This window comes from Fusarium tjaetaba (genome assembly GCF_013396195.1).
Source record: "Fusarium tjaetaba strain NRRL 66243 chromosome Unknown NRRL66243_c0000188, whole genome shotgun sequence".
Classification (NCBI taxonomy): Eukaryota; Fungi; Ascomycota; class Sordariomycetes; order Hypocreales; family Nectriaceae; genus Fusarium; species Fusarium tjaetaba.
In genome coordinates, this window is record NW_023501384.1 from 3808 (window position 1) to 26495 (window position 22688).

A 22688-nucleotide genomic window follows, 5' to 3' on the forward strand; every position below is an offset into this window, starting at 1 on the left:
GCCATAAAACCACTTCAAGTTCGATCCGCCAATTTGAACCATCAATCCTACCCCCAAACTATTACCGACCCCTTGAACTAAGCAAGTTACTTAACACAATTGCTTCGCCGCACCTCACGGCCTCCCAAGCATTTTGCTGGGGTCTACGGGCTTCCCGCTGCTTGAGGTCCCAGGAGCAGGAGTCCATCCGCTCCGCCGCCGCAAACCGGCCCCGCGCAGACTCGCGCAATCCGAAGAACGGGAGATGGACAAGCAACAACAGACTGTGCAGAAGAGTCGGCAGCGCCGGGAAGCCGAGAGAGAACGCAAGCGAGCACTCCGAGCGTACGTCCACTAAACCTTTGATTCACTCCGCCACTGTGCGTCGTCTCCGGCGCAGACAGACCGGAGTATCTGTTTCCAGACCCTGTCCTTGCCATCAGATTCCGGATGTCACCACCTGTGAATCACTTGCCTCCCGCTTATCTTTTGCCCTCATTGACTGTTCTGGTTTCCAAATGCTGATTGATCGTGTTCTGTAGCTGCGACGGCTGCCGACGACAGAAGGAGAAATGCGACGGTGGTGTACCATGCCGAAGATGTACGCGCCTGCATCGACAATGCGAGTTCCTAGGTCCGACTGCCAGAGATGCCGAAGGAGGTGATGGCGCATCGAGGTAATTCGCAATAGCATCGCCGCATGCCGTTCAACGTTTTCAAGCTTGCTGACGCATATGAGCTTAGGAACCGCTCCGGCCCAGGGAACGCTGAGCTCCTTCAGCGCGCTTCTTACATGGAGAAGATTATCACCCACTATGCTGGAAGTGTCTCTCTTGATACAGAATCATTGAAGGCTATGGCCGAGTCCATCGACAACAAGAATTTCGACGCTCATCAAGTTAAACGACAAGCTCCGATTATGGATTCTCCAGGCTCCGACTTTTTGGGGGCAGAAGATGAGAACTATACTGTCCAGCCACTGGATAATAACACTACTCGTAAGACAGACTACTGGTATTCAACATTCACAAGTAACTAACCAATATCGCCCATAGACTACTCAGGCGAGTTCTCTCACTGGAATTTCTCAATGAGAATCAAACAATGGATCGAACAATGCGTACCAGAGCGCCATGTATGTTGCTCCAGCCTTGCTTTGTAAGAACGAATGACTTAGACCTTCGCTAGGATGCACCAGGCCCCCTCAGTTTCAAAGAGTATTATCGAGCCGAGGAGCTCCAGTCAGCGAATAACACGCAGGCATCACTTTCTGCACTGCCTCCTCGATATGTCGCCGAGTTCCTGGTCCAGGCTTTCTATAAGCATGCCGAGACCAACTACTTCTATGTTGAACGTGGATGGCTCGCCGAACAGATCGACCTAATTTACCAAAACCCCGGGGCTTTATCCCGTCGTGAAGTGGGGACGCTTTGCATGATTTGGATCATCTTTGCGATTGGAACTCAGTACGCATATCTTGATTCGATCTCGGGAAGAGATGCTCATGGCAAGTCAAACGATTCAAGCCCTTTCTCTGAGGATACAATAGGTGTTATGTTCTATCAACAAGCCTGCAAGCTCGTTCCCGATGTCATTACTGTTGCATCACTGGAGAGTGTCCAGGCCATTCTTCTCATCGGCATCTATACCCTGCCACTTGACGCCTCAGGGTTATCGTACATTTACCTTAATCTCGCGGTAAAGCTCGCCATCCAGAATGGCATGCATAGGAAGTGGCCTGCTGGTGGACTTGATCCTTACGTTCGTGAAACCCGGAACCGCGTATGGTGGACAGCCTATACGACAGAGAAGTATGTTTTACTGACTGTGTCTTTGAATTCCTGGAAACTAACCGCTGCAGACGGGTTGGTATCTACCACGGGCGGCCTTTATCTATTCTAAGTAAAGATGTCGACGCAGAGATGCCCACTGATCGACCAGACATTATGCCATCAAGCCCTACAAATGTTGCGCACATGCTTGCAACGTTACGTCTGAATCAGGCGCTTGGTAAGATTGCGCATGAGATGTATGCACTTGCACTATTCTGAGCCGTATTCTCAAGAAGCTAATCATCATTGGCAGCTCTGTTCTTCGAACCGCACAGAAACACGAGATGAATGAAGGTTTGCAACGGGTCATCGATATGAAGGAGGAACTTCGAAGGTGGTGGGACGCACTGCCCGAAACCGCGTTTCACGAAGAAGTTAATCCTCAAAACCCTATTACACGTGCAGATACGCATCTCAAACTAGAGTATTGCCTGCTGCGAATGTACGCTGGGCGGCCCTTCATCTTACCTCGCGAAGTCGTGCGTGGTAACGCGAGCACGTCGAGTTCACCCGCTGATTCAAATAACCAAAGACCCAACACTCCTCATAAGTCCAATCCTCGGTCGATCCTGGTTGCGGATTGTGTGGAGGCTGCATTGACCATAATCGACACATGCCATCTTCTTCAAAGCACGATTGGTCTTGCACGGGCATCATACACGGAATTCAGTTCCTGTCGTGCCGCTCTCCTGGTCATCATCACTCAGTGCCTGCAAAAGAAAACGGATAGGCTACGTGACGCTCTGCGTACTGGTATGGCTATGATCAAGGAGATGTCAGCAGGTGGAGAGTCGGCCCGTTCTGAAGCATCCCTGATCGAAGTTTTTGAACGTGCTATCTCACGACTTGATGCCACGGGTGATCCCTCCGGCCGAGAAACTGACTACTCGCGGTTCAAGAAATGGGAATTGCTTTGGAAGAATGACGTGCCTCTTCAGGATTTCAGGCAAGAAGAATCACCCGAGACTTCCTTGCCGCTACCTCAAAATACAAATGCATTTTGGAGAGGAAGCACAGGTACGACTGCTCGACCTGGTATGCCAACGATGCAGGCTCCGAGCCCTTTTGTGGGAATGGATACCACTTTTCCATCGGTACCTCAGGTTATGGACGAGTTTTCTACGCTCTTTGGATACGGTTTCGGTCCTAGTCCTGACAGTATGGCTGGCACAGCTAACGGGGGCATGTGGATGGGCCCATGAAATTCCACGCATACCTCTTTTAAGTTGATTACTTCACGTTCTTGAAGGAGAATGAAGGATGTATCACAAATGGTTGCGGGATGTTCCATAGCTGTGGCTGTTCGGCTGAGATGCCGAGAAAGCATACCATCAGAGTATCAGACTTGCCCAACCCACGTACCCAGTGCCAGCATAGCTATGCTACGGAACAACATTCTGCGGAGGGCCTGTATGATAATAGGAGTGCTGGGTTGAGGTACAGCATAACTTCCGGTGTTTGCTCGCTGCTCGCATTGCTGAAGCAATCTTGGCTCTGTTGGACATTATGAAACATAAGGCCATTGCCTCACTCTTCAGGCGCCATGACCTCATCAGCTGTCTTGTCCTGCGAAGTCGGTTTCAAGAGAACGAATATTGCAATATCAAACACACAGAACGCCACGGCTTGGAAAGTATGAGGAAACACAATCGTATTTTTCTTTCTTTCTTGCTTAACCAATACCACTGGTTTTGATCTAGAACTCGTTATATTTCTCAATTGCCTCGAGTACTTACAAGCAATTGCCACGAGAGGTCTTTGACTCAGAACGTCAAACTCAACGATGGTGAACGACAGTCTGCATTAGCACATGCCAGGAAGAAGGACATCAACCTGGCGAAAAGTCAATGCACGTTTTCACATACCAAAGTGAATACTCTAGTTCTTTGCACCGATACCATTGAACATCGTTCAAATCCGACAGGGTACCTCTGTATCCAACAGCACCCAAAGCCTAATGACTAGGTAGGAGGAGAAAAAAAGAAGGAAATGTTTATGGCGACGAGGCAAGCACCATCATAGATTAGGCTGATAAATAAACTACTGTTACAAATTCCGTACCCGTACACGAAACCGCCATTAATATGCATCTTTTCACTGTCGGCTCTTTGAACCAGCCCAGTTATACAAGGAAATGACTGCTCTAGGCACGCTGTGTCTGTCGCTTCTGAGACCTGCGCATCTCCTTCTCTCTCTCCTTCTCGAGGTATCGCTTTTGTGCCTTGGCATCAAGACCCTTGAGCTCGGCATCGCGCTTAGCCTTGCGGGCCTTTTCCTTCTCAAGAAGAAGTTCCTCTTGACGTTGGCTCTCAGCGGTCTTCTTAAGCTCACTGATGGCATGCTCGCGGGTGCTGCGGATCTTCTTGGAAACCTCAGGACGGAAATGGGCAACCTTGACAAGAACATCGGGAAGCTGGATAAAGTGCGAGAAGAGAGGGAGAAGATTATCGTAATTGCCATTGGAAGGGAGGGCGTACTTCAGGAAGAGTCGTTTGCGGGGAGTCGTCTCCTCAAGGGTAGCAGGCTTATCAACAGGCTGATCGGAGATAATTATGTACTCGAACAGGTCGCCAGCGGCCTGAACAGCGGCAATGAGCTCAGGAGTCAGGAGCGTATCAGTGATCTCGGCGCTCTCGCTCATGACAGTGAGCCAAGCGGGAAGCTTAGGGTTATCTTTGGTGAAGGTGAGAGACACATCATATCGGTCGTCGCGGACGCGACGCATGACGTCTTTGTGCACAACGCCCCAAACAAAACCGTCGAAGGTGCTCTTAGCATCCTTGGCACGGATTTCAGAAGCACCAGGAGCAGAGGGGACTGTAAGACTCTCCTTGCCATCAAAGGGGTAGGTCAGAACCTCAACGGCATCCTTAGGCGCATCAACAGTCTCGACGAAAAAGCTTGCGACATGCTCGAAACCGTTGACAATTGGGTTGAATTTCTTGGTCAGAGTGAGCTTGAAGTCGGTGAAAGCCGTGTTCTGTCGACCAGTAGCGTACGTTGCAAATTCAAAGAGGGACTTCTCCTTAATGAGTGTATCGGGGTTGACATCTTCGTTATCCAAGGTGGGTACACCACCAAAGCCAACAAGAGCATACTCCTTCTGGAGAACGGGTGCGTGAGCGCGAATCCAAGCCTTGGCCCTGGAGCGATTGCGACGAGCGCCAATCATATGAAGGAAGAAGATGAAACTCGAGATGAGGAGAATGATGCCCTCAAGCCTGAACTCGGAGAGGGAGTGACGCTCGTGGACATTGTACCACTTGGTGTATGGAACGGCCGTAGCAGCAGCAGCAGCAGCAGCACTCCCAGTTGTCGCATCCTGGGTAGCGGCCTCAGGAACTGGATTGGGAGCCTCAGCGAAGTCTGCAAAATCTAGAGGAGGATGTCGCGTGTCAGTCATGACATTCAATTGCACTCTTTGCGTGTCGCAATATTGCGCAATTGTCAAATACTTGGAGTATTTGGTGATACTAACCGGGATCTGGATTCGCAGGCTCGGGGGCCTTTGCACCTCCAAAGGCGTTCTTCAAGAAAGATGCCATTTTCGAGTCTTGGACAAGGGGATTAAGAGGTCGTGGCTGAGGAGGGGAAGAAGCGAAGCGAAGTTAGCAAGAGGCCACGGCTTAAGGAGGCAAAGAAATAGGCGATGTGGGTGATGCGGAGAGCTTACCTTCCAATAGCTTGGCAAGGTGGAGACGAACCCAACTGATGGCATCTTAAAGCTAAGCTTTAAAGGGTATCTGAGCTCAATTATTGATTAGCTTCTTCATGGGTTTTTCTTATTACCACGGATTGAATTATCACCAGAGCTAAAACTTGGATCAAGACAAAGAGGAATGCTTTGACCGCTATAATCCCGGTATGAACGATCTACTTGGATACCCAGTAAAGTAGAGTGAAGCCCCAGTAGCAGGAAAGTTGGCATGCACCATGCCAAAATGAACGCTACATAGCTATACATTGACAGTTAAAGGGAATCAAATTGCGAAATTCTTGGTATTTTATTATCAATTTAGGTTATCGACCTCGTCATATTTACGTTTTCGTGGATAGTTCTTGGTCATATCATGCCTTGCTTCTATGGATTCTTCTGTACTTCAGCGAAGCCCATCCGGCAAGCAAATAGCTTTCAAAAAGCCTCCGACTCTCTAAAGTTTGGAGCGACAGACTTAAAACTTCTTTGTGTGAGGTTACCACAAGTTGGACGCCGTGTCTTGTGCATTATTACAGATATAAAGAAGCAAGGAAAACCGTGAAATGCATTTCCATTGCTAAGGTTCGGACACATAAGAATGGCGTATACTCATTGTCCAGAAAGTCACTCAGTGCGTGCGCATTAAACCTATTGAGATCATGTGAAGCAGAGGCCGAATATCTGATCTCTGCTCATAGAGATGCCTTTGCCTTCAAGGTACCATCCAACACCCCATCAAGCCATTTCGTGATATGTTGGTTCACGGCCTCAGAAGCCTGCCATAGCGCCCAGTGAGACGCTTTGACTTCCTCCCGAGTTAAGTTAGCAAAAGCCGAGTCCATTCCCTTGGACATAGACGGCGGGAGAGCCGAATCGTCAGTTGCAGTGATAAACAAAGCTGGCATCTCAAACTTGTGGCCACCCTTCTTGGCCACCTCTGCATCGTCGCGGTGGTTGAGCTCCTGCATGCGATAATAGTTTAGAGGGCCACGCAGCTCAGGTGGTTCTTTCGAGGCATACTCTTTGGCGTAGTAGTCCAACTCTTCCTTACTGACAAGTGGCGAGGGACCGAGTTCCGGTAGCTTATCGAAGTAGATACCGTCCTTGGCAGAGAACCCAAGATCGCCACTGGGCGTTCGGCCGCCATAGAGGGCATTCAAGAACTGCCGGATCTTTTCCTCTCCTTGGAGACGCGATTGAACCTCGGGGCCCTTGAACTGTAGCTGGTAGCTAAAATTGAGCAGATGGCCACTCTGAATGATAGCTTCGAGGGGGACAAACGTCTCTTTGGGCTGCATGTAGGGTGTGCAGACACTGAAGACACTCTTAATCAATTGAGGATACCAGCAGGCGGCCTTCCATACAATAGCACCACCCCAATCGTGTCCACCAAGAATGATCTGTCCATCCTCTCCGACGTACTTTCGAGCCAACTCGTTAATGTCAGCTGAAAGGCTCTTGTATGTGTACTCCTCAAGTGACTCTGGAGCATCAGTACCGCCATATCCCACCATGTCGGGGACAATGACCCGAAATCCCAGGGACATGAGGTAGGGAACCTGATAGCGCCAGCCAAATCCAAGATCTGGAAACCCATGAATGAGAACTATTGTCTCCAGCGGGGTACCCTCGGGCTCTCCAACAATGTACTTGTAGTTTTTACCCCGAATCTGGGCAGTCTCGGTCTTGACCCGAGAGTCGTTTGGCACAAGCTTATCAGGAGCCATACTGAATAACTTGCCGTCCCGTGTTCTTTGTGCGGTCTGTTGAGATTGTTAATGATGGGATGTTGTGAAACTTTAGGTTTAAATAAAGTTGCCTGTCCGCGTGGGGAAACCAGCTGGTGTTGAATTACATCATGCTGGAATACGGTACTCACTTTCGGGTTGTCAATGGCTCGTAGGTGCCTTGTTCAGCTGAATTCTTACAAAGAAAGTACCAGTCACCTGTAGGGACCGAAATCACAAATATATGAGAATTTCTGTTAACTTGAGACTGCACGGCGCAAGGTCAGTCTATATAGCACAAGTTTGATCCTGGCCAGCTCTGAATGTGTTGTAGGGTGGAGTCCGAGTAAACCGAGGCATGAACGGGAGGACTTCCTAATTTAGGATAATTGGACTGCGAATCGCGGCTAAGAGATACATATCTTCCCACTGTTGCTGTTGCGTTACACCAACTAACGAGGCATACGTTCGTCCTCGGCATGTTACATAACGTAGTGTAGGTCAATGGTGGGTTGACGGCGGAGGCGCTGAAGCGGTCTGTCCGAGTCCGAGTCCGAGATCGAGTAGGCAGACAACGAGATAGCAAAATAATAAGAAGACAACCCCGACACAACTTCCATGGGGTATCAAATTGTATTAATAATAGTAAAGCAATCGGGCTTGATAATAAAGATCCAACAGAAAGCGCCTTCTTTCATGAACAGGAGATCTCTACATTCTGTCGCGATTCCGAACAGGGAAGTTGTGCAGAATAAAACCGAAGAAGACTTCCTCGTCCAGGTCAACAACTCAAAACAAGACAGCAGTCCGTGCACTGCATCCAAATTAACCACTCCAGTGACAATAATCAGTAAATCACCACATCTTCTTCAGCTTCCTCCAATACATCTACCGACTCATCGTGATGATGGTCATGATTAGACGCCTGAACCGGCTTCTCTTGACCATGTGGCGATTTTTCGGGCTCATTCGTGTCGGCGGAGTCGTGATCTAAGTCCTCCCTTGACGGCGCTGTTGTCTCTAATGGTTGTCTTCCTCCTTTCGCCTGTCGCCCTTTCCTAGCGTTCAAACTTCCAACTTCGTGTTCTATTGTGACCTTCGTTTGCCGGATCTGATCATCTATCGTATCTTCTTGTTCTGCTGTGAGCTTCCAAGGGAGATAGTACTCGATGTGTCAATATCAATTTCGAAGTGATAGGTGTTTTAGTCAACATACGATATGCGGCCTTGATTTTGTGCGTAGGTACGGAGCCATCGCAAGCATTTTGGCATGCTTGCTGTGCATCTATGCGATCTTGTCAACTCAACAGTGCAGTATTTGGTGAACCAGGGGCCAACTTACAACCTCCTCATCAAACGTCAGTTGTTGGCCTCTTCGAATCTCAGTGAGTCGTAGTCGTTTCTCCTCACGCAGCCTATCTTCCTCAATATTCTGCTTTTGTAACCGGTCCTGTTGTCTGCGTTCTATCTCCAAACGGCGCTTCTGCTGCACACTGCCACTTGTCTGGCTCAGAGTGCTGAGAAGACCCCCGAATAGCCGCTTCCCGCGTCTCTTCTCTTCTTGCGTCGCGTTTTTACGGCGATCTATGTCGATGTCTGGAGAATCCCCATATGAATTGTGGCGGTTTGTAGATGAGTTCCTCTTCCGTGGTTCGCTTGGTGCTTCGCGGAAATATTCGTCATGTTTCGTTCGTTTCGGGGAGAGTTCGCCGGCGTTTATTGAAGCCTTTCTTTTCATGGAGTCTTTTTTCGGTGCATACTCAGACAGTGTATCGTTATGTTGCTCGTGGTCTGCTTTGGTATCATCCAAGGCACGGAGCCTAGAGTGAAGTTAGTAAGGTACAGAGAAGAAGGATTTCAGTTCAAAAGCACTCATTTCTGGTTTCCATCTTTGATCATCGTTATAAAAGCCTAGCTATTCGCGTATAGTTAGACATAGAGTCAGCCTATTCAGCAGTATCAGACAGGATGGAAAGGAAACGTAGGCTGAAGCCTGGTGATGTCCCTTGTCAAGGCTGAGAAAGGTGGGGATTGTGATGTCGTGGGAAGCAGCAAGAGCTACAGCGACCCACCGTCTTGATTGGCTAGCGGCTCTGTCGCCCCTCGAAGCTCTCAGAATCGCTTTCACAAGGCTGAGAAATCTCCAATCTTGAACTTTACAACATTGCCTCGGAATTTTACGCCCTCCTCTCTTCCTCAACATATCACTAATCCTGACCGTGCGTCTTATAACAATATTTCATACATTATTTCCCCACATCGCCATAGCCATGTCTCGCCATCATCCGTAAGTAACCATTGGTTCTGTCTTTTTATGATAGCAGCTCAACTGACTGTCGCGCAGCGATCTTGTTATGTGCCGCAAACAGGCCGGTATCGCCATCGGTCGTCTCTGTGACAAGTGCGATGGCAAATGCCCAGTTTGCGACTCCTACGTTCGGCCCACGACGCTCGTGCGCATCTGTGACGAATGTAGTTTCGGCAACTATCAGAATAAGTGCGTTGTGTGCGGTGGTGAAGGCATCTCGGACGCGTTCTACTGTTTCGAATGTACACGCCTTGAAAAGGATCGCGACGGATGCCCTAAGATTATAAACCTTGGCAGTTCGAGAACAGATGTGAGTAGTCCCTGCACGATTGAATTCTGGCTTGGCAGCAGGTTGCTGACAATATCCTCCCAGTTATTCTACCAAAAGAAAACGAATCGTACAACGCAATACTAGCCGAGTTGTGGCCTAGGCTGGCCGTGCAGTATGGTGTTTGGTTGATTTATGGTCAACTTAGATCTGTCATCATAGGTGTTTAGGCGCAAAAGGGAATATGAAAACGCGTGTGTTTTTTTTTTTGGATTGAGCGGCAGCTACCTAGTAATTACAATTGACTACTCCGTAGCTTGTTCCTTATTCAAATTTGCCAGAACTCGCCCCTGAGAAATACACTATGGCTGAAAAAGAAAGGTTCTACCCAGGGACTCCTCGTAACACATGAGATACTAATAGATAAAATAATACAATGGAAAGAATTGATTAAATGTAACTGACCTTCACCCCCATTCCAGCTGTGCCCTTGACCTTGGACCAAAAGACCGCAATCATTCTCTTCACTCTCTCCCGAATGTTGGTGTTACTCAACATGAGAATCAAACCCATAACAAACGCCAGAAATTTGAATAGGAACATTGGGTTCGAGTTCAGTGAGGAGCCCAAATGTTCGATAATAGTTCGCAGTTGTGTGATAACCATGGAAGCGCGTGATGTAAGAGTTGGGGCCTGCGAGACTGCTTTGCCATTTGCCTTGGGGCCTGCTTGATTCGTCCCTCGAGGCCTTGACTGCCTCGACGACGAAGATGATGGAGCTCTGGCCTTCCGAGGTCGAGTTGACCCAGCATGGCTAGCTGTATCGTCAATCCCGTAATCAACCTCGCTCCCTTCGCGCTTCATACGCTCCTCCTCTATCCGCTTTCTTTCCTTCTCTTCATTCTCGGCGCGTAGCTTCTTCGCCTCCTCTATTTCTCTCTTCAGCTCATTCTCCTGTCGTTGGCGCTCCTCATTCTCAAGTCTTTCCTGTTCTTGCTGTTCGTCGTGGAGGCTTTGCAATGCCTGTAAGAAGGCTTCGCGGCGCTCTTCGTCTAGGACTGAGCTGACGCTGATGAATTCACGAGCATAATCCCATTCGTTGTTGCGTAAGAGAACATGGAGGGTGTATAACTCCAGAATCTTCACACGAGCATTTAGGTCTCTAGGTGTGTTGGCGCCACTCGCCCCCTTCGCAGGAGACCGATATCGGTTCGACATAGGCGAGCTCGTTGATTCAGCGAGCCGCCCGGCAACATCAAGATTTGGTGTGTTGGAGGCGGCCAGATAGGCCTCAAGTTTGTGCTGGTTAAGCTTCTGGTCACGGGCATGTGCCAACAATATTGTCGCGCTGCTCGAGTCAGTTCATGTCTCAATTCGGCACATTCCAAACGACTTACAGATTAATGACTACGTCGGAGTCAACATCGCCCTCCACTCCATGGTAACCATTCGTGACTACCTCGTCCCATATTTCTCCTTCGCGAACTTTGGTACACAAGGCTCTCCATTCTTGGTTTCCAAAAGCATCCTTACCCTCCTCAGGCTCTAACTCGACAATACCATTAAGGATGGTAAGATACAGGCTCCAGACCTTAATGCGAGTCGTTCTTGATGCCCGAGCAACTGGCGCAGGTTCGCCGTCGTCAACATGTTCGGGTGGAGTAATCAAGGGGAGTAGTGTTGTCAGAGCTTCGGGCAAACGACGCGTGAGGAATAAAGTAGAAGCCTGTCGATAGGTCTTCGAAATCTGGGAAGGATGCCGTGAGGAGGTAGAAGAAGCTAGAGAGGATATAGATGTCGATAGGAGGCTGTTTGGCAGGCCAGAAGGTCCAGTTGAAGATGACATCGCGGTCGGACTGTAAGCGGCGTGGTTGTTAAAAGACATGCTGACAGTTGTTTTAGAGCAATGGGCTCAGAATCGCTAGCACGGAAGCTGCTGAGGCTTAGGATCATCTACACATAAAAGGCGGTAATGGTCCTTTGGAGGTAGCAGAGAGTTGAAGTTGGGATCGTATAGAGGACAGGCGGTATGTGACGGAAACGGAGCTCGGTGGAAGACTGTGAGACAAAAGGAGAAACAGGGCAAATGTATTGAATCACCCCAGATTCATGATTCAATTAAGCATCGTCGGAATAACAAGAGAGGTACGGGGACTCAGGAACGCAGGCAAAGGGCCAATTTCGGGACTCACGCGTCAGGGCCGAATTCAGTCAAGAAGGCCGTGACATGTGGTTTGTAGGAGCAACATAACAATTGGGAAGCTGGGAAAGCTGATCAGCCAACCAGGTCAACGGTAGGAAAACAATCCAGTAATTTTAGCCTCGGTACGGGTACCTACTTCTTGACTTCCAGGTGGGGGGCAAGACTCCATTTCCAGCGCATCCCCCAGTTCCGATCAAGAGGAGCCGACAACGGCTGAAGCACGGCCGAGGTTGACAGCTCAAACATTCGGCATTTATTATTAGACATAAAGTAAGGAATTATAAGCAAATATTATTCAAAGCAAGACTTCCTTGCCTACCTGGATACAACAATGATAAATCGTATCGATTTTCTCAATAACTTAGTGAACACACGGAATCTGATCATTGACTATGATGCAACTCAAGGGTAATTCGCTCCGAACTTTCTGAAAGGCTAAATACCTAAGCTCGGCATCTACTCCGCTGCTTGTATGTTGTTGTTGTCTAAACGGGTGTCTTCATTTCCCATTGATCCAATGACCTACCATAGTACTAAGGTATGTCTTATTAAGGAACAGGAAGACTTCAGACCTTGACAGACGATATCATGATAAAAACGTCCTAGGCTTATGACAACTTTCCCGAGTCTTTTGTCACTAATAGGATCAAGATCCAGTGATGTCTTGCCTCTCCTGAGCAGGCTCGGCAGGATACATTAAATATAAGGCACTGACTTATAGCAGAGTTAAATGTACCATGATTAGATACCAGTAAGTCATTTTCAATATTTACTCTTATTTATTATTATTATTACTACTACTCTTATTAGTCTTATTATGTGAATATCATACAATCCAATAATGGTCAGTAAATCCTGTCACGTGATCGGCATTTTGGATTCCCCAGCACCACAGTGCGCTCACGTCCCCTTGGTATTACAATATTATCTGAGACAGTTGCAAACTTTCTAAAATTTGATCAAACGAACACAATGTAAGTAAACAAGATCTTGCGAGGAAGAGCACCTCACGCGGCCAATCATAAATGTACACTCCCGAGAATGTATCTTGGTCTTGATGAATATTTACCATGTTCAGCAGGATCAGGTTTCCAGGGCAATCTAATGGAATATTAGCAAAAACACTGGCTTGGTTGGCTTTCAATGTAAAGACAAAGACACACTGCAAATGGATATTGTTTAAATAAAAAAAACTCATTGGTATTATGAACTCCACTAAATCAATCTTCAGAACACCGCCCATTCTATCGTCCAATCTATCCCATACATGGCTCCCTCAACTATTGCCTTCGAGTTGACCTCCTGGCTGGTGCGGTCTCTTGCTTCACGTCCTTGATGTCATCTCGCACGCCGATAATGCTGTCTTCTCTTTCAATCAGTGACTCATCAACACCATTTAGTTGCTCCTGACGAACCCACCCCGCCTCAACTGCGAAGCATACCACGTCTGCAGCACAGCTGAAGCAGGGCAACTCATCTCCGGCATCTGGATCCAGGTAATTCCACATCTCTCGTGTCTCATCCTTGAATCTTGCAAGCTCCTTCTTATCACCCTTGAAGTGACTTGTCAAATATTCGTAGAGGTATGCCAGCCAAAGCACATTCGAGTATGGAGCATATGCGTCCCATGAGAGTTGTCCGTCAATGCCCCAAGCGTAGGGCGTATTGTGAACTTCTGGAGGGAGACATGTACGGTCAGCACGGAGAAGGAATGATCTCATTCGGCGATAAACTTTGCATTGTGCTGCATGAGTACTTGTAAACAGGCTGAGGTCTCTTTCGAGATCAAAGGCCACAGGTTTCGCATTTTCAATGGAAAGATCTTCGCCACGAGACAGGCCGTAGTCCAAAATCGTAATATCCAAGCCTGAGAATCCAAAGAAGCCCGCCGAAGGAGGACCCATGTCTCGAGGTGGCTTGACTTGCCGGATACATAAGTTACCCTCGTGAAGATCACGATGCTACTCAAAGTTAGTGGGTTTAATCAAAGTTGTGTGCTTTGCAGGAAGGATTACCTCAAACATCACAAGGTCCTCGGCTCTCGCTAAAGCAATAGCCTCCAAGAGAAATATATCCCATAGTTGGCTCTCACTCGTCAATTTCCAGTCTTCTAGCGACGTTCCAGCATCGCCCAGCTCAACAACCAAGAAACGCGTATCGTCCAAATATCGACTCGGTGAAGGATAAAACTGTGCTCGGTCCGGGTCTTGTCGTTTCATCTTCTTTTGAAACGACTGATGTGTCTCGAGAAGCTGACGTGTTGTTTTACCCTGAACAACATATCGCTCCTTGTATACAACGAAACCTGGAATATCTGCCAGCCATTCCGAGATTTGCAACTCGCCCTGTACATCCTCTTCAGGATGAGGCTCTTCATCGACCAAACCAGAGCGAATCTGGGCTTTGGTCTGTGGCTTTATGGGCGACGGGAGCCGAATGACCTTTATTATACTTGTGCCACGCTCATTGGTAACACGATATACCTCGGCGTAAGATGCTTCAGCGATCTTCTCAATTCTATCTTCTGGTGGACAGACATCCTCCCACGTGAGGGTTCTGAGCTGTGTTTGCTGCGCGGCCGCCTCTGAGATTATCTGAGCCTCCAATAGTCTTTGAAAATCGACGGAGTCATCCTCATCATCTGGTAGACCTGAAATTGGCTCTTTAGCCTCAGCAGTGCCTCTGTTCTCTGAGATCTTGAGGGTTGTGTCCTTCTTGATGTTGATAGCCTCGCTTATCTTCTCCGGGACAGGCTCTATGGTCTTTTTCGGCAATTTGGCCTTTGGCTTGGTAGCTGGTTTCTCATCGAGATGAATTGACGAGACTTTATTTGTTATAAAAGAGACAGAGTCCTTTTTCCTGTTTGGTTCTTGTTGGGGCCGTACTGGGCTTTGTGGTAGCTCGGCGAATAAACGTTCAGCTTTTGACCGTTTTGCCGGTTTTCCATATTTCTTGACCGCAGTACTCCGCGTCATTTCGATGCTTATACCAAGAAGAAAAAAAGTCTCAATAAGGTGTTATTATCAAGATACGCAGGTAGTCAGTAATCAAGGACCAGTCATGCACGATATAAACATATTCAACCAGAAAGAATGGTTGGTGGGACAACGGGCCCACTCATAGGTGTTGTACCAGTACGACGATAAGGTAGCAAGAGTAGGATCCATAGGTCTGCCACCTTAGTTAGGTACTGTAGCTTCAGTGGAAGAACTGACTTAGGAACCTTGCCTCAACTACCTACCTAGGTAAGGTAAGGTAAGGTAGGTAAAGGTCAGTACTGAGGGGCCATATGTACCCTCTTGAGGTTTTCACTGGCACAATGGCTTTGTATCAAACATCTCCAGTTGATATAAAACAAGTAAATGAGATATAGCCATGGATGTAAGAACACATAGATACTCTGTATGTAGGGAGAGACGATAGTTAGCACCCAGCCTCACATTGAAACGAATGAGCAACCGTGGCTAGCGTGGGCCTTGAAGAAAGTGGGACATGATACTATACACTTACTGGATCCGTCGAGGTGACGACGTAAAGGGGCTTGGTAGATGCGTTCTCTGTGAATGTACTGGTATCCTGGCATGAAACTAATGGCTAGAGAATGTACTGTCCAATGGTGGTCCTTGTGAATATCTATTAGAGGATGCGCTCTTATTAGTCTGAAATGCCTACCTATGCAGTCTGGCAGTCTCCTCTGTAACTGCGGACCCGGCATGTGGGCGGCATATTAATGGATCGTGGCTCGTTTCTTGCCTGTTGATGCTGACAGCATACCTACTCCGTCCCCAGTAGCCATGAATAGAAACAATACGACGAACTAGAGCTCATAAGCAGACGTGGAGTAGCACTTGCGAAGAGGCGTTTGCCAGCCGAAGGACCCTTGCGCGCCAAAGACAGAATGCGAGAAGTAGCTGTCTGTGGACAGAACAAACATCCTTTCAACGTTGAATCGCTAGCGAGCCGAATTACTAGGTATGGAGAGTTGCTGATCTTTTTTATCATACTGGCAGGGTTCTTCTATGGGAGACTCCTAAGTATAGGTAGTTCCCCTGAGTGTCATTTCTTTAGCACTGTGAACATCCACTAACTCTAGCTGGATCTGACAGCACCAGCCCAAGTTGGAGCTCTCAATAGTAACCCGCTTTGTCATATTTCAAAATCTTTCTTTTCCTCTAGTCTCTACCTAACACCTTTCCTAACCACTACATACCTTTAAAAGACAAAAGAGGGAGGATCCATTGGCTTTTATCGACTCGCCCCATCTGCTCTAGCTAAGGCAGGCAGAGTCTCCAAACAGTTCAAAGACCTTTGACAGGAGTCGATTTAGCCAATCAAAGACTGAAAGCTGGCCACAGCCCAGTCTTTTGAGCCTCGTCCAACGTCCCTCCGCACGGTCTCCAATCGAGTCGTCTAATAGAAAGCTTGCGCATGGTAAAAGGAGGCTGTGCATGTGCAATCCGGTCACCACGGCACTCAACCGAACCCCAGCCATAGAAGGACTGGATTCACAGACACTTATCCTACGGAGGACGGGGCAAGCTTACAGCGATTACTTTACCTAACCACTTAACTATTCGATTGGAGTTAACGATTTGACGACACGACACCGTCTCCATCCCCCATTGCCTTGGCTGTCAGCTTGTCGCTTGGCACCCTCCCACGTCGCTCGACCTCATCGCATCGTATCGACATCAAATAACTGAGTTTTGCTTGCTCGATCGAACCTTTCATCGCGCAACGCTATTTCATTAAATCCGCATGCTGGCAGCCGCCTTTGCTAGTCGATAGTCCAGCCTTCAACTGTCCGCCGCCATGGCTGGGCGACCGCCTGGAGGAGGTTTCGATACGGGACAGTCGAATAATCGCGACGATCTGTTACTCGACCTCGACAATGACCAACCTGTTTACAATGGCGGACAGCGCTCCAATCTCAACGATGACGACCTGATGCGCTTTCACGAACAAAACCAAGACCCCCCGCCAGGTCGTACCTCTGTGTCCTATGACGACTTCGTCGGTGCTCGAGACGCGAATCATGCTTCGACCGCACAACCTGCCGGCGGGTTAGGTGTACCGCCCAGATCCGGTCCAGGTTCAAATCCTTACCTTACGAGACAGTATAGCCAAACTTCCGAACTCGGCAATTACCAACGCTACGCTGATGATTTCGATGATTATCCCGTCGAAGGCGACTCGTACTATCATCAAGATGGAGGGGCAAGAGTTGACGAGACTACCCCGGGCCTTGGTAGGAACAACGCGCGGAATCGAAACAGCGTCTTGGGTCTAGGTGGAGGTTTTATTGGTAAAGTCAAGAATAGGTTAGGCCTCGGTCAAGGATATTCAGAGATGGATCTGCCTCTGACAGAACCCGGCCATGAACGAGGCGATTCCGTTGGAGGGAACTCTCATCAGCCAACGCAGCAGGCTCAGAAGGGCAGGTTTGATATGGGCAACTTCAAGTTTGGATTTGGCCGATCGAAGCCGGATCCATCAACCCTTGGTCCTCGACTCATATACCTCAATAATCCGCCAGCCAATGCCGCCAACAAGTATGTCGATAACCATATCTCGACTGCGAAATACAACGTCGCAACCTTTCTCCCAAAATTTCTGTACGAACAATTCTCAAAGTTTGCCAACATCTTCTTCTTGTTTACTGCCGCGCTTCAGCAGATCCCCAATTTGTCACCAACGAATCCCTACACAACTATTGCACCTCTCATAGTGGTGCTTATTATATCTGCTGTCAAGGAATTGGTTGAGGACTACCGCAGAAAGCAAGCCGATAATGCTCTTAATACTTCCAAAGCGCGGGTCCTACGAGGCTCAACTTTCCAGGAAACGAAGTGGATCAATGTGGCCGTCGGAGACATAATACGAGTGGAATCGGAAGAGCCTTTCCCTTCTGATCTGGTTCTTTTGGCTAGTTCTGAGCCCGAAGGTCTCTGTTATATCGAAACAGCAAACCTTGATGGCGAAACAAACCTCAAGATCAAACAAGGGCTGCCAGAGACTTCCTCAATGGTTTCACCCAATGAGCTTAGCAGGCTGGGGGGACGTATCAAGTCGGAACAGCCCAATAGTAGTCTTTACACATATGAGGCAACTTTGACAATGCAGACTGGAGGCGGAGAAAAGGAATTTGCTCTCAATCCAGAGCAACTCCTTCTCAGAGGTGCTACTTTACGAAACACGCCTTGGGTTCACGGTGTTGTAGTGTTTACTGGCCACGAAACGAAACTCATGCGAAATGCTACTGCTGCTCCTATTAAGCGCACCAAGGTTGAGAGGAAACTCAACATGCTTGTCCTCTTACTAGTAGGTATCTTACTGGTTCTGAGTATTGTGTGTACTGTTGGAGATTTGATCCAGCGAAAGGTCGAAGGCGATGCTCTCTCCTATCTCTTCCTGGATCCTACCAACACTGCTGGACAAATCACTCAAACATTTCTCAAGGACATGGTTACATACTGGGTTCTGTTTTCGGCACTGGTCCCCATTTCTCTCTTCGTTACCGTGGAGCTGGTGAAATATTGGCACGGAATCCTGATCAACGATGATCTCGACATGTACTACGATAAAAACGATACACCTGCTACTTGTCGAACGTCAAGCTTGGTCGAGGAACTTGGCATGGTTGAATACGTATTCTCAGACAAGACTGGAACCCTCACCTGTAATCAGATGGAGTTCAAACAATGTTCAATTGCCGGAATTCAATACTCAGAAGATGTACCTGAGGATCGTCGCCCAACTATGGTTGACGGTGTTGAAGTCGGCCTTTTCGATTACAAGGCTCTCAAATCTAATCTCGCCAACGGACACGAGACTGCCCCTGCCATCGATCACTTCTTGTCATTGCTCGCAACTTGCCATACTGTCATTCCGGAGATGGATGAGAAAGGGGGTATCAAGTACCAAGCTGCTTCTCCTGATGAAGGCGCTTTGGTCGCCGGTGCCCTGGATCTCGGGTTCAAGTTCACTGCCCGAAAGCCAAAGTCGGTCATCATCGATGCCAATGGCCGCGAACTTGAATATGAACTTCTTGCTGTTTGCGAATTTAACTCAACTCGAAAACGAATGTCAACTATTTACCGATGCCCGGATGGGAAGATTAGATGCTATTGTAAGGGGGCCGATACCGTTATTCTCGAACGACTCAATGATCAGAATCCGCATGTGGAAGTTACGCTCCGACATCTTGAGGAGTACGCCTCTGAAGGTTTGCGAACGCTATGTTTGGCTATGCGAGAAATCCCAGAGAATGAGTTCCAGGAATGGTACAAGATTTACGATACGGCCCAGATGACTGTTGGCGGCAACCGTGCTGAAGAGGTGGACAAGGCTTCGGAAATTATCGAGAAAGACTTCTTCTTACTCGGCGCAACTGCCATCGAGGATCGCCTTCAGGATGGCGTCCCAGAGACAATTCACACCTTACAACAGGCCAATATTAAAGTTTGGGTTTTGACTGGAGATCGCCAAGAAACCGCCATTAACATCGGGATGAGTTGCAAGCTGCTCAGCGAAGATATGATGCTTCTGATCGTCAACGAGGAAACGGCAGCTGCTACAAGAGACAACATCCAAAAGAAGATGGATGCTATCAGGACGCAGGGAGATGGCACAATCGAAACAGAAACATTAGCTTTGATCATTGATGGAAAATCTTTGACATTCGCTCTCGAAAAGGATTTGGAAAAACTGTTCCTTGACTTGGCCATTATGTGCAAGGCTGTCATTTGCTGCCGCGTGTCTCCTCTTCAGAAGGCCCTGGTTGTAAAGCTGGTCAAGAAGTATCAAAAGGAGTCCATTCTTCTTGCTATTGGCGACGGAGCAAATGACGTCTCCATGATTCAGGCTGCACATATTGGCATTGGTATCAGTGGTGAAGAAGGTCTTCAGGCCGCACGAAGTGCGGATGTTGCTATCGCTCAATTCCGCTTTCTCCGAAAGCTATTGTTGGTTCATGGTGCATGGAGTTATCAGCGTGTCACGAAGACGATTTTGTTCTCATTCTACAAGAACATCGCGTTATATATGACCCAGTTCTGGGTAAGTATGGCACGAACCCCCGAGTGTGTGTAACCATGGCTAACACTGGCGGCAGTACACATTCCAAAACGTATTCTCTGGTCAGGTTATCTATGAGTCATGGACACTATCTTTCTACAACGTGTTTTACACCGTTCTGCCCCCTCTGGCGCTCGGTATTCTGGATCAGTTCATCTCGGCTCGCCTGCTGGATCGATACCCCCAGCTTTACATGATGGGCCAACAGAACTATTTCTTCCGATTTAAAGTTTTTACACAGTGGATAGGCAACGCTATCTACCATTCCATTGTGTTGTACATTTGGGCGCAGCTCTTCTGGTATGGTGACCTTATCCAAGGAGATGGCAAGATTGCTGGTCATTGGGTGTGGGGTACGGCGCTCTACGGTGCCACTCTCCTGACCGTCCTAGGTAAGGCTGCTCTAGTCACCAACAACTGGACTAAGTACCATGTCCTCGCCATACCTGGAAGCATGGCCATTTGGTACGTGCTTACTGCCGTCTATGGTATCGTAGCGCCTATGGCAGGCGTGTCCATGGAGTACTTCGGTACCATACCAAGGATCTACGAAAGCCCTGTGTTTTGGCTTCAAACGGTCTGCCTCGCCATCATGTGCCTCTTGCGTGACTTTGTCTGGAAGTATGCGAAGCGTATGTACCGACCACAAACATACCATCACATCCAGGAAATCCAGAAGTACAATATTCAGGACTATCGGCCCAGGTTAGTTGATTCCTCGCCACGCCATGGAACTCCCAAGACTAACGTATTTCAGAATGGAGCAGTTTCAGAAAGCAATTCGGAAAGTGCGGCAAGTGCAACGCATGCGTAAACAACGCGGATATGCCTTCTCGCAAGCTGACGAGAGTCAAACACGTGTGCTCCAAGCATACGATACCACGAAGCATCGTGGACGATATGGTGAGATGGCCAGCTCAAGGTCAGCGGGCAGGTAACCGGCGGGGGCAGAAGGGGAGATGGATTGTGAGCAGGTCTTTTGAGAATACCTGTGTGGTTTGCGTGACGAATACAAAATATTGGAGGGTTTACTCAGGAGTTGGATTGCCATTTATTTCGAAGCACCGGGCGGTCGTTCTGCTCAGTCACCTTTTCTTGTACTATCCAATTAACGATGCTGAGAGCTGCGCGTCGTTGGCTCGATGAATTGAAATTCGCATGATGCATATATGCGTTTGGACATCTCGGAGAGGTGCCTGAACACCTTTCAAACAAGCGGGAACGACGATACGAAAAGAGATCTAGGCTATACGAAAGGAGACTGGTATGTTAAATTATGCGTTAAACATGAGAGGTACCATTTATTGCGTTGCCTCTTTCGTGGAGGCTAGAGATTATTATATTTTGGTCACATCTCATCACCGTAACCAGCCACACCATCTTTCAACTGTGAAAGTTATTAATAAGCAAAAACATATCTTTAACTTTTGCTTCGAGTCCGTCGCCTCGACTTTGTGAGACTAATATTCTCAACATGTATGGTCAAAGTGTACTCTGTAACGAGCACTTCACATTTCACAGCAAATACATATAAATGATTATGTTATTTACAGAACCATGTGCCTAAAGCATGACACATCAGCGTCTATTGTAGCTACATACACAGGTGCATATGACCAGGCGTCCTTATCGAATCAGCAATGATGACCAGACCCCTTGATCCACAGAGGGTATATATCAACATTTATTGTTCGCCTTTTCTCATACAGAGGTGTACATTATCCACACTCGGCCGGCTGAGGTTGCCCAAGGTACAAAGTAGTTGAGTCACATTCAAGTGTGATGCAAGGAACCTTGAACAGGTGGCAGATGCAGACCATATCACAAATACTGCAATGCAATAGGATCTGAGACACGACTGTCCTTTGGCAGTGATCTGCAAATGAGGTGTTACGTACCTGGCCTTGATGCGCTGTCAAAAAGTATCCCATAAGGATGGTAGAGTGATCGAAATCGGAAGCGACTTTGGGTGTACCAGACCGCAGTGGATGAAACTTGGCATAAGCCACGGGGAAGATGCTGGCATGGGAGTAGTTTTATAGCAGATACCATGTAGAGATGAGCGTCACCAAGGCGCTCAGTTGATTGCATGAACAAAAAAGTGCTCTTGATACTCTCGGTGAGGTCTCGTATCATCAGCCAGGCATAGCTTACAGCATGCTGTCTGACCATTCTGCGATTACGCATTGTGATTCGTCTTGCTTTCTCGCTTTCAGCTCTCCTCAATCTGCTGCACACCCAAGCCTGAGAACGATCAGTCGGCAAATGTTCCAGCGAGACCTCGAGTTTTGGAGCGCATGACGCACGTTCTGCACCCGCGCCGGCGCCATAGTATCACAAAAACTGTTCCATGTTACGCAGAAGCTTGACAAATTCCACCGTCGGGGCTGGGGCCGGCTGATTGCATTGGCATTAGTGTTGACATGGCGTGGGGTGGAGAATGAAAATCCGGGGATCAAAGCGTGGAGCAAGACAGGGGCAACTGGAGGAGACTTTTGATGGTTTGAGGGGTCGCCCAGACTAATCTAGTTACAGGAGATATCAAGGTCAAGGTCATGAAGCAACAGGGAAACAATGTGTGAAGTAACGGTGCCTCAT

General features: G+C 48.2%; 6 protein-coding genes across 6 annotated transcripts; 2 read left to right on the plus strand and 4 right to left on the minus strand.

The window, feature by feature from the left end:
* Positions 1 to 244: 244 nt before the first annotated feature.
* Positions 245 to 3013, plus strand: FTJAE_8564 (uncharacterized protein; the record flags this gene model as incomplete). The annotated part of the gene is made up of 7 exons (XM_037355393.1): positions 245 to 324; positions 522 to 656; positions 724 to 977; positions 1035 to 1114; positions 1168 to 1790; positions 1841 to 2008; positions 2065 to 3013. 7 exons carry the CDS (start codon positions 245 to 247, stop codon positions 3011 to 3013), a joined length of 2289 nt encoding a protein of 762 aa, XP_037204281.1.
* A 941-nt stretch (positions 3014 to 3954) lies between these two features.
* Positions 3955 to 5356, minus strand: FTJAE_8565 (DUF1682 domain protein; the record flags this gene model as incomplete). The annotated part of the gene is made up of 2 exons (XM_037355394.1): positions 3955 to 5186; positions 5290 to 5356. The coding sequence occupies 2 exons, from the start codon at positions 5354 to 5356 to the stop codon at positions 3955 to 3957; spliced, it is 1299 nt and encodes a 432-aa protein (XP_037204282.1).
* Positions 5357 to 6200: 844 nt separating this feature from the next.
* On the minus strand, positions 6201 to 7235 carry FTJAE_8566 (epoxide hydrolase; the record flags this gene model as incomplete). The annotated part of the gene is made up of 1 exon (XM_037355395.1): positions 6201 to 7235. One exon carries the CDS (start codon positions 7233 to 7235, stop codon positions 6201 to 6203), a length of 1035 nt encoding a protein of 344 aa, XP_037204283.1.
* An 847-nt stretch (positions 7236 to 8082) lies between these two features.
* On the minus strand, positions 8083 to 11696 carry FTJAE_8567 (peroxin 26; the record flags this gene model as incomplete). Its single annotated transcript, XM_037355396.1, has 6 exons — positions 8083 to 8382; positions 8452 to 8520; positions 8578 to 9055; positions 9570 to 9832; positions 10277 to 11159; positions 11209 to 11696. The coding sequence occupies 6 exons, from the start codon at positions 11694 to 11696 to the stop codon at positions 8083 to 8085; spliced, it is 2481 nt and encodes an 826-aa protein (XP_037204284.1).
* A 1598-nt stretch (positions 11697 to 13294) lies between these two features.
* Positions 13295 to 14989, minus strand: FTJAE_8568 (HASPIN kinase; the record flags this gene model as incomplete). The annotated part of the gene is made up of 2 exons (XM_037355397.1): positions 13295 to 13975; positions 14030 to 14989. 2 exons carry the CDS (start codon positions 14987 to 14989, stop codon positions 13295 to 13297), a joined length of 1641 nt encoding a protein of 546 aa, XP_037204285.1.
* Positions 14990 to 16826: 1837 nt separating this feature from the next.
* Positions 16827 to 21028, plus strand: FTJAE_8569 (phospholipid-translocating ATPase; the record flags this gene model as incomplete). The annotated part of the gene is made up of 3 exons (XM_037355398.1): positions 16827 to 20072; positions 20128 to 20795; positions 20848 to 21028. The coding sequence occupies 3 exons, from the start codon at positions 16827 to 16829 to the stop codon at positions 21026 to 21028; spliced, it is 4095 nt and encodes a 1364-aa protein (XP_037204286.1).
* Positions 21029 to 22688: the final 1660 nt, after the last annotated feature.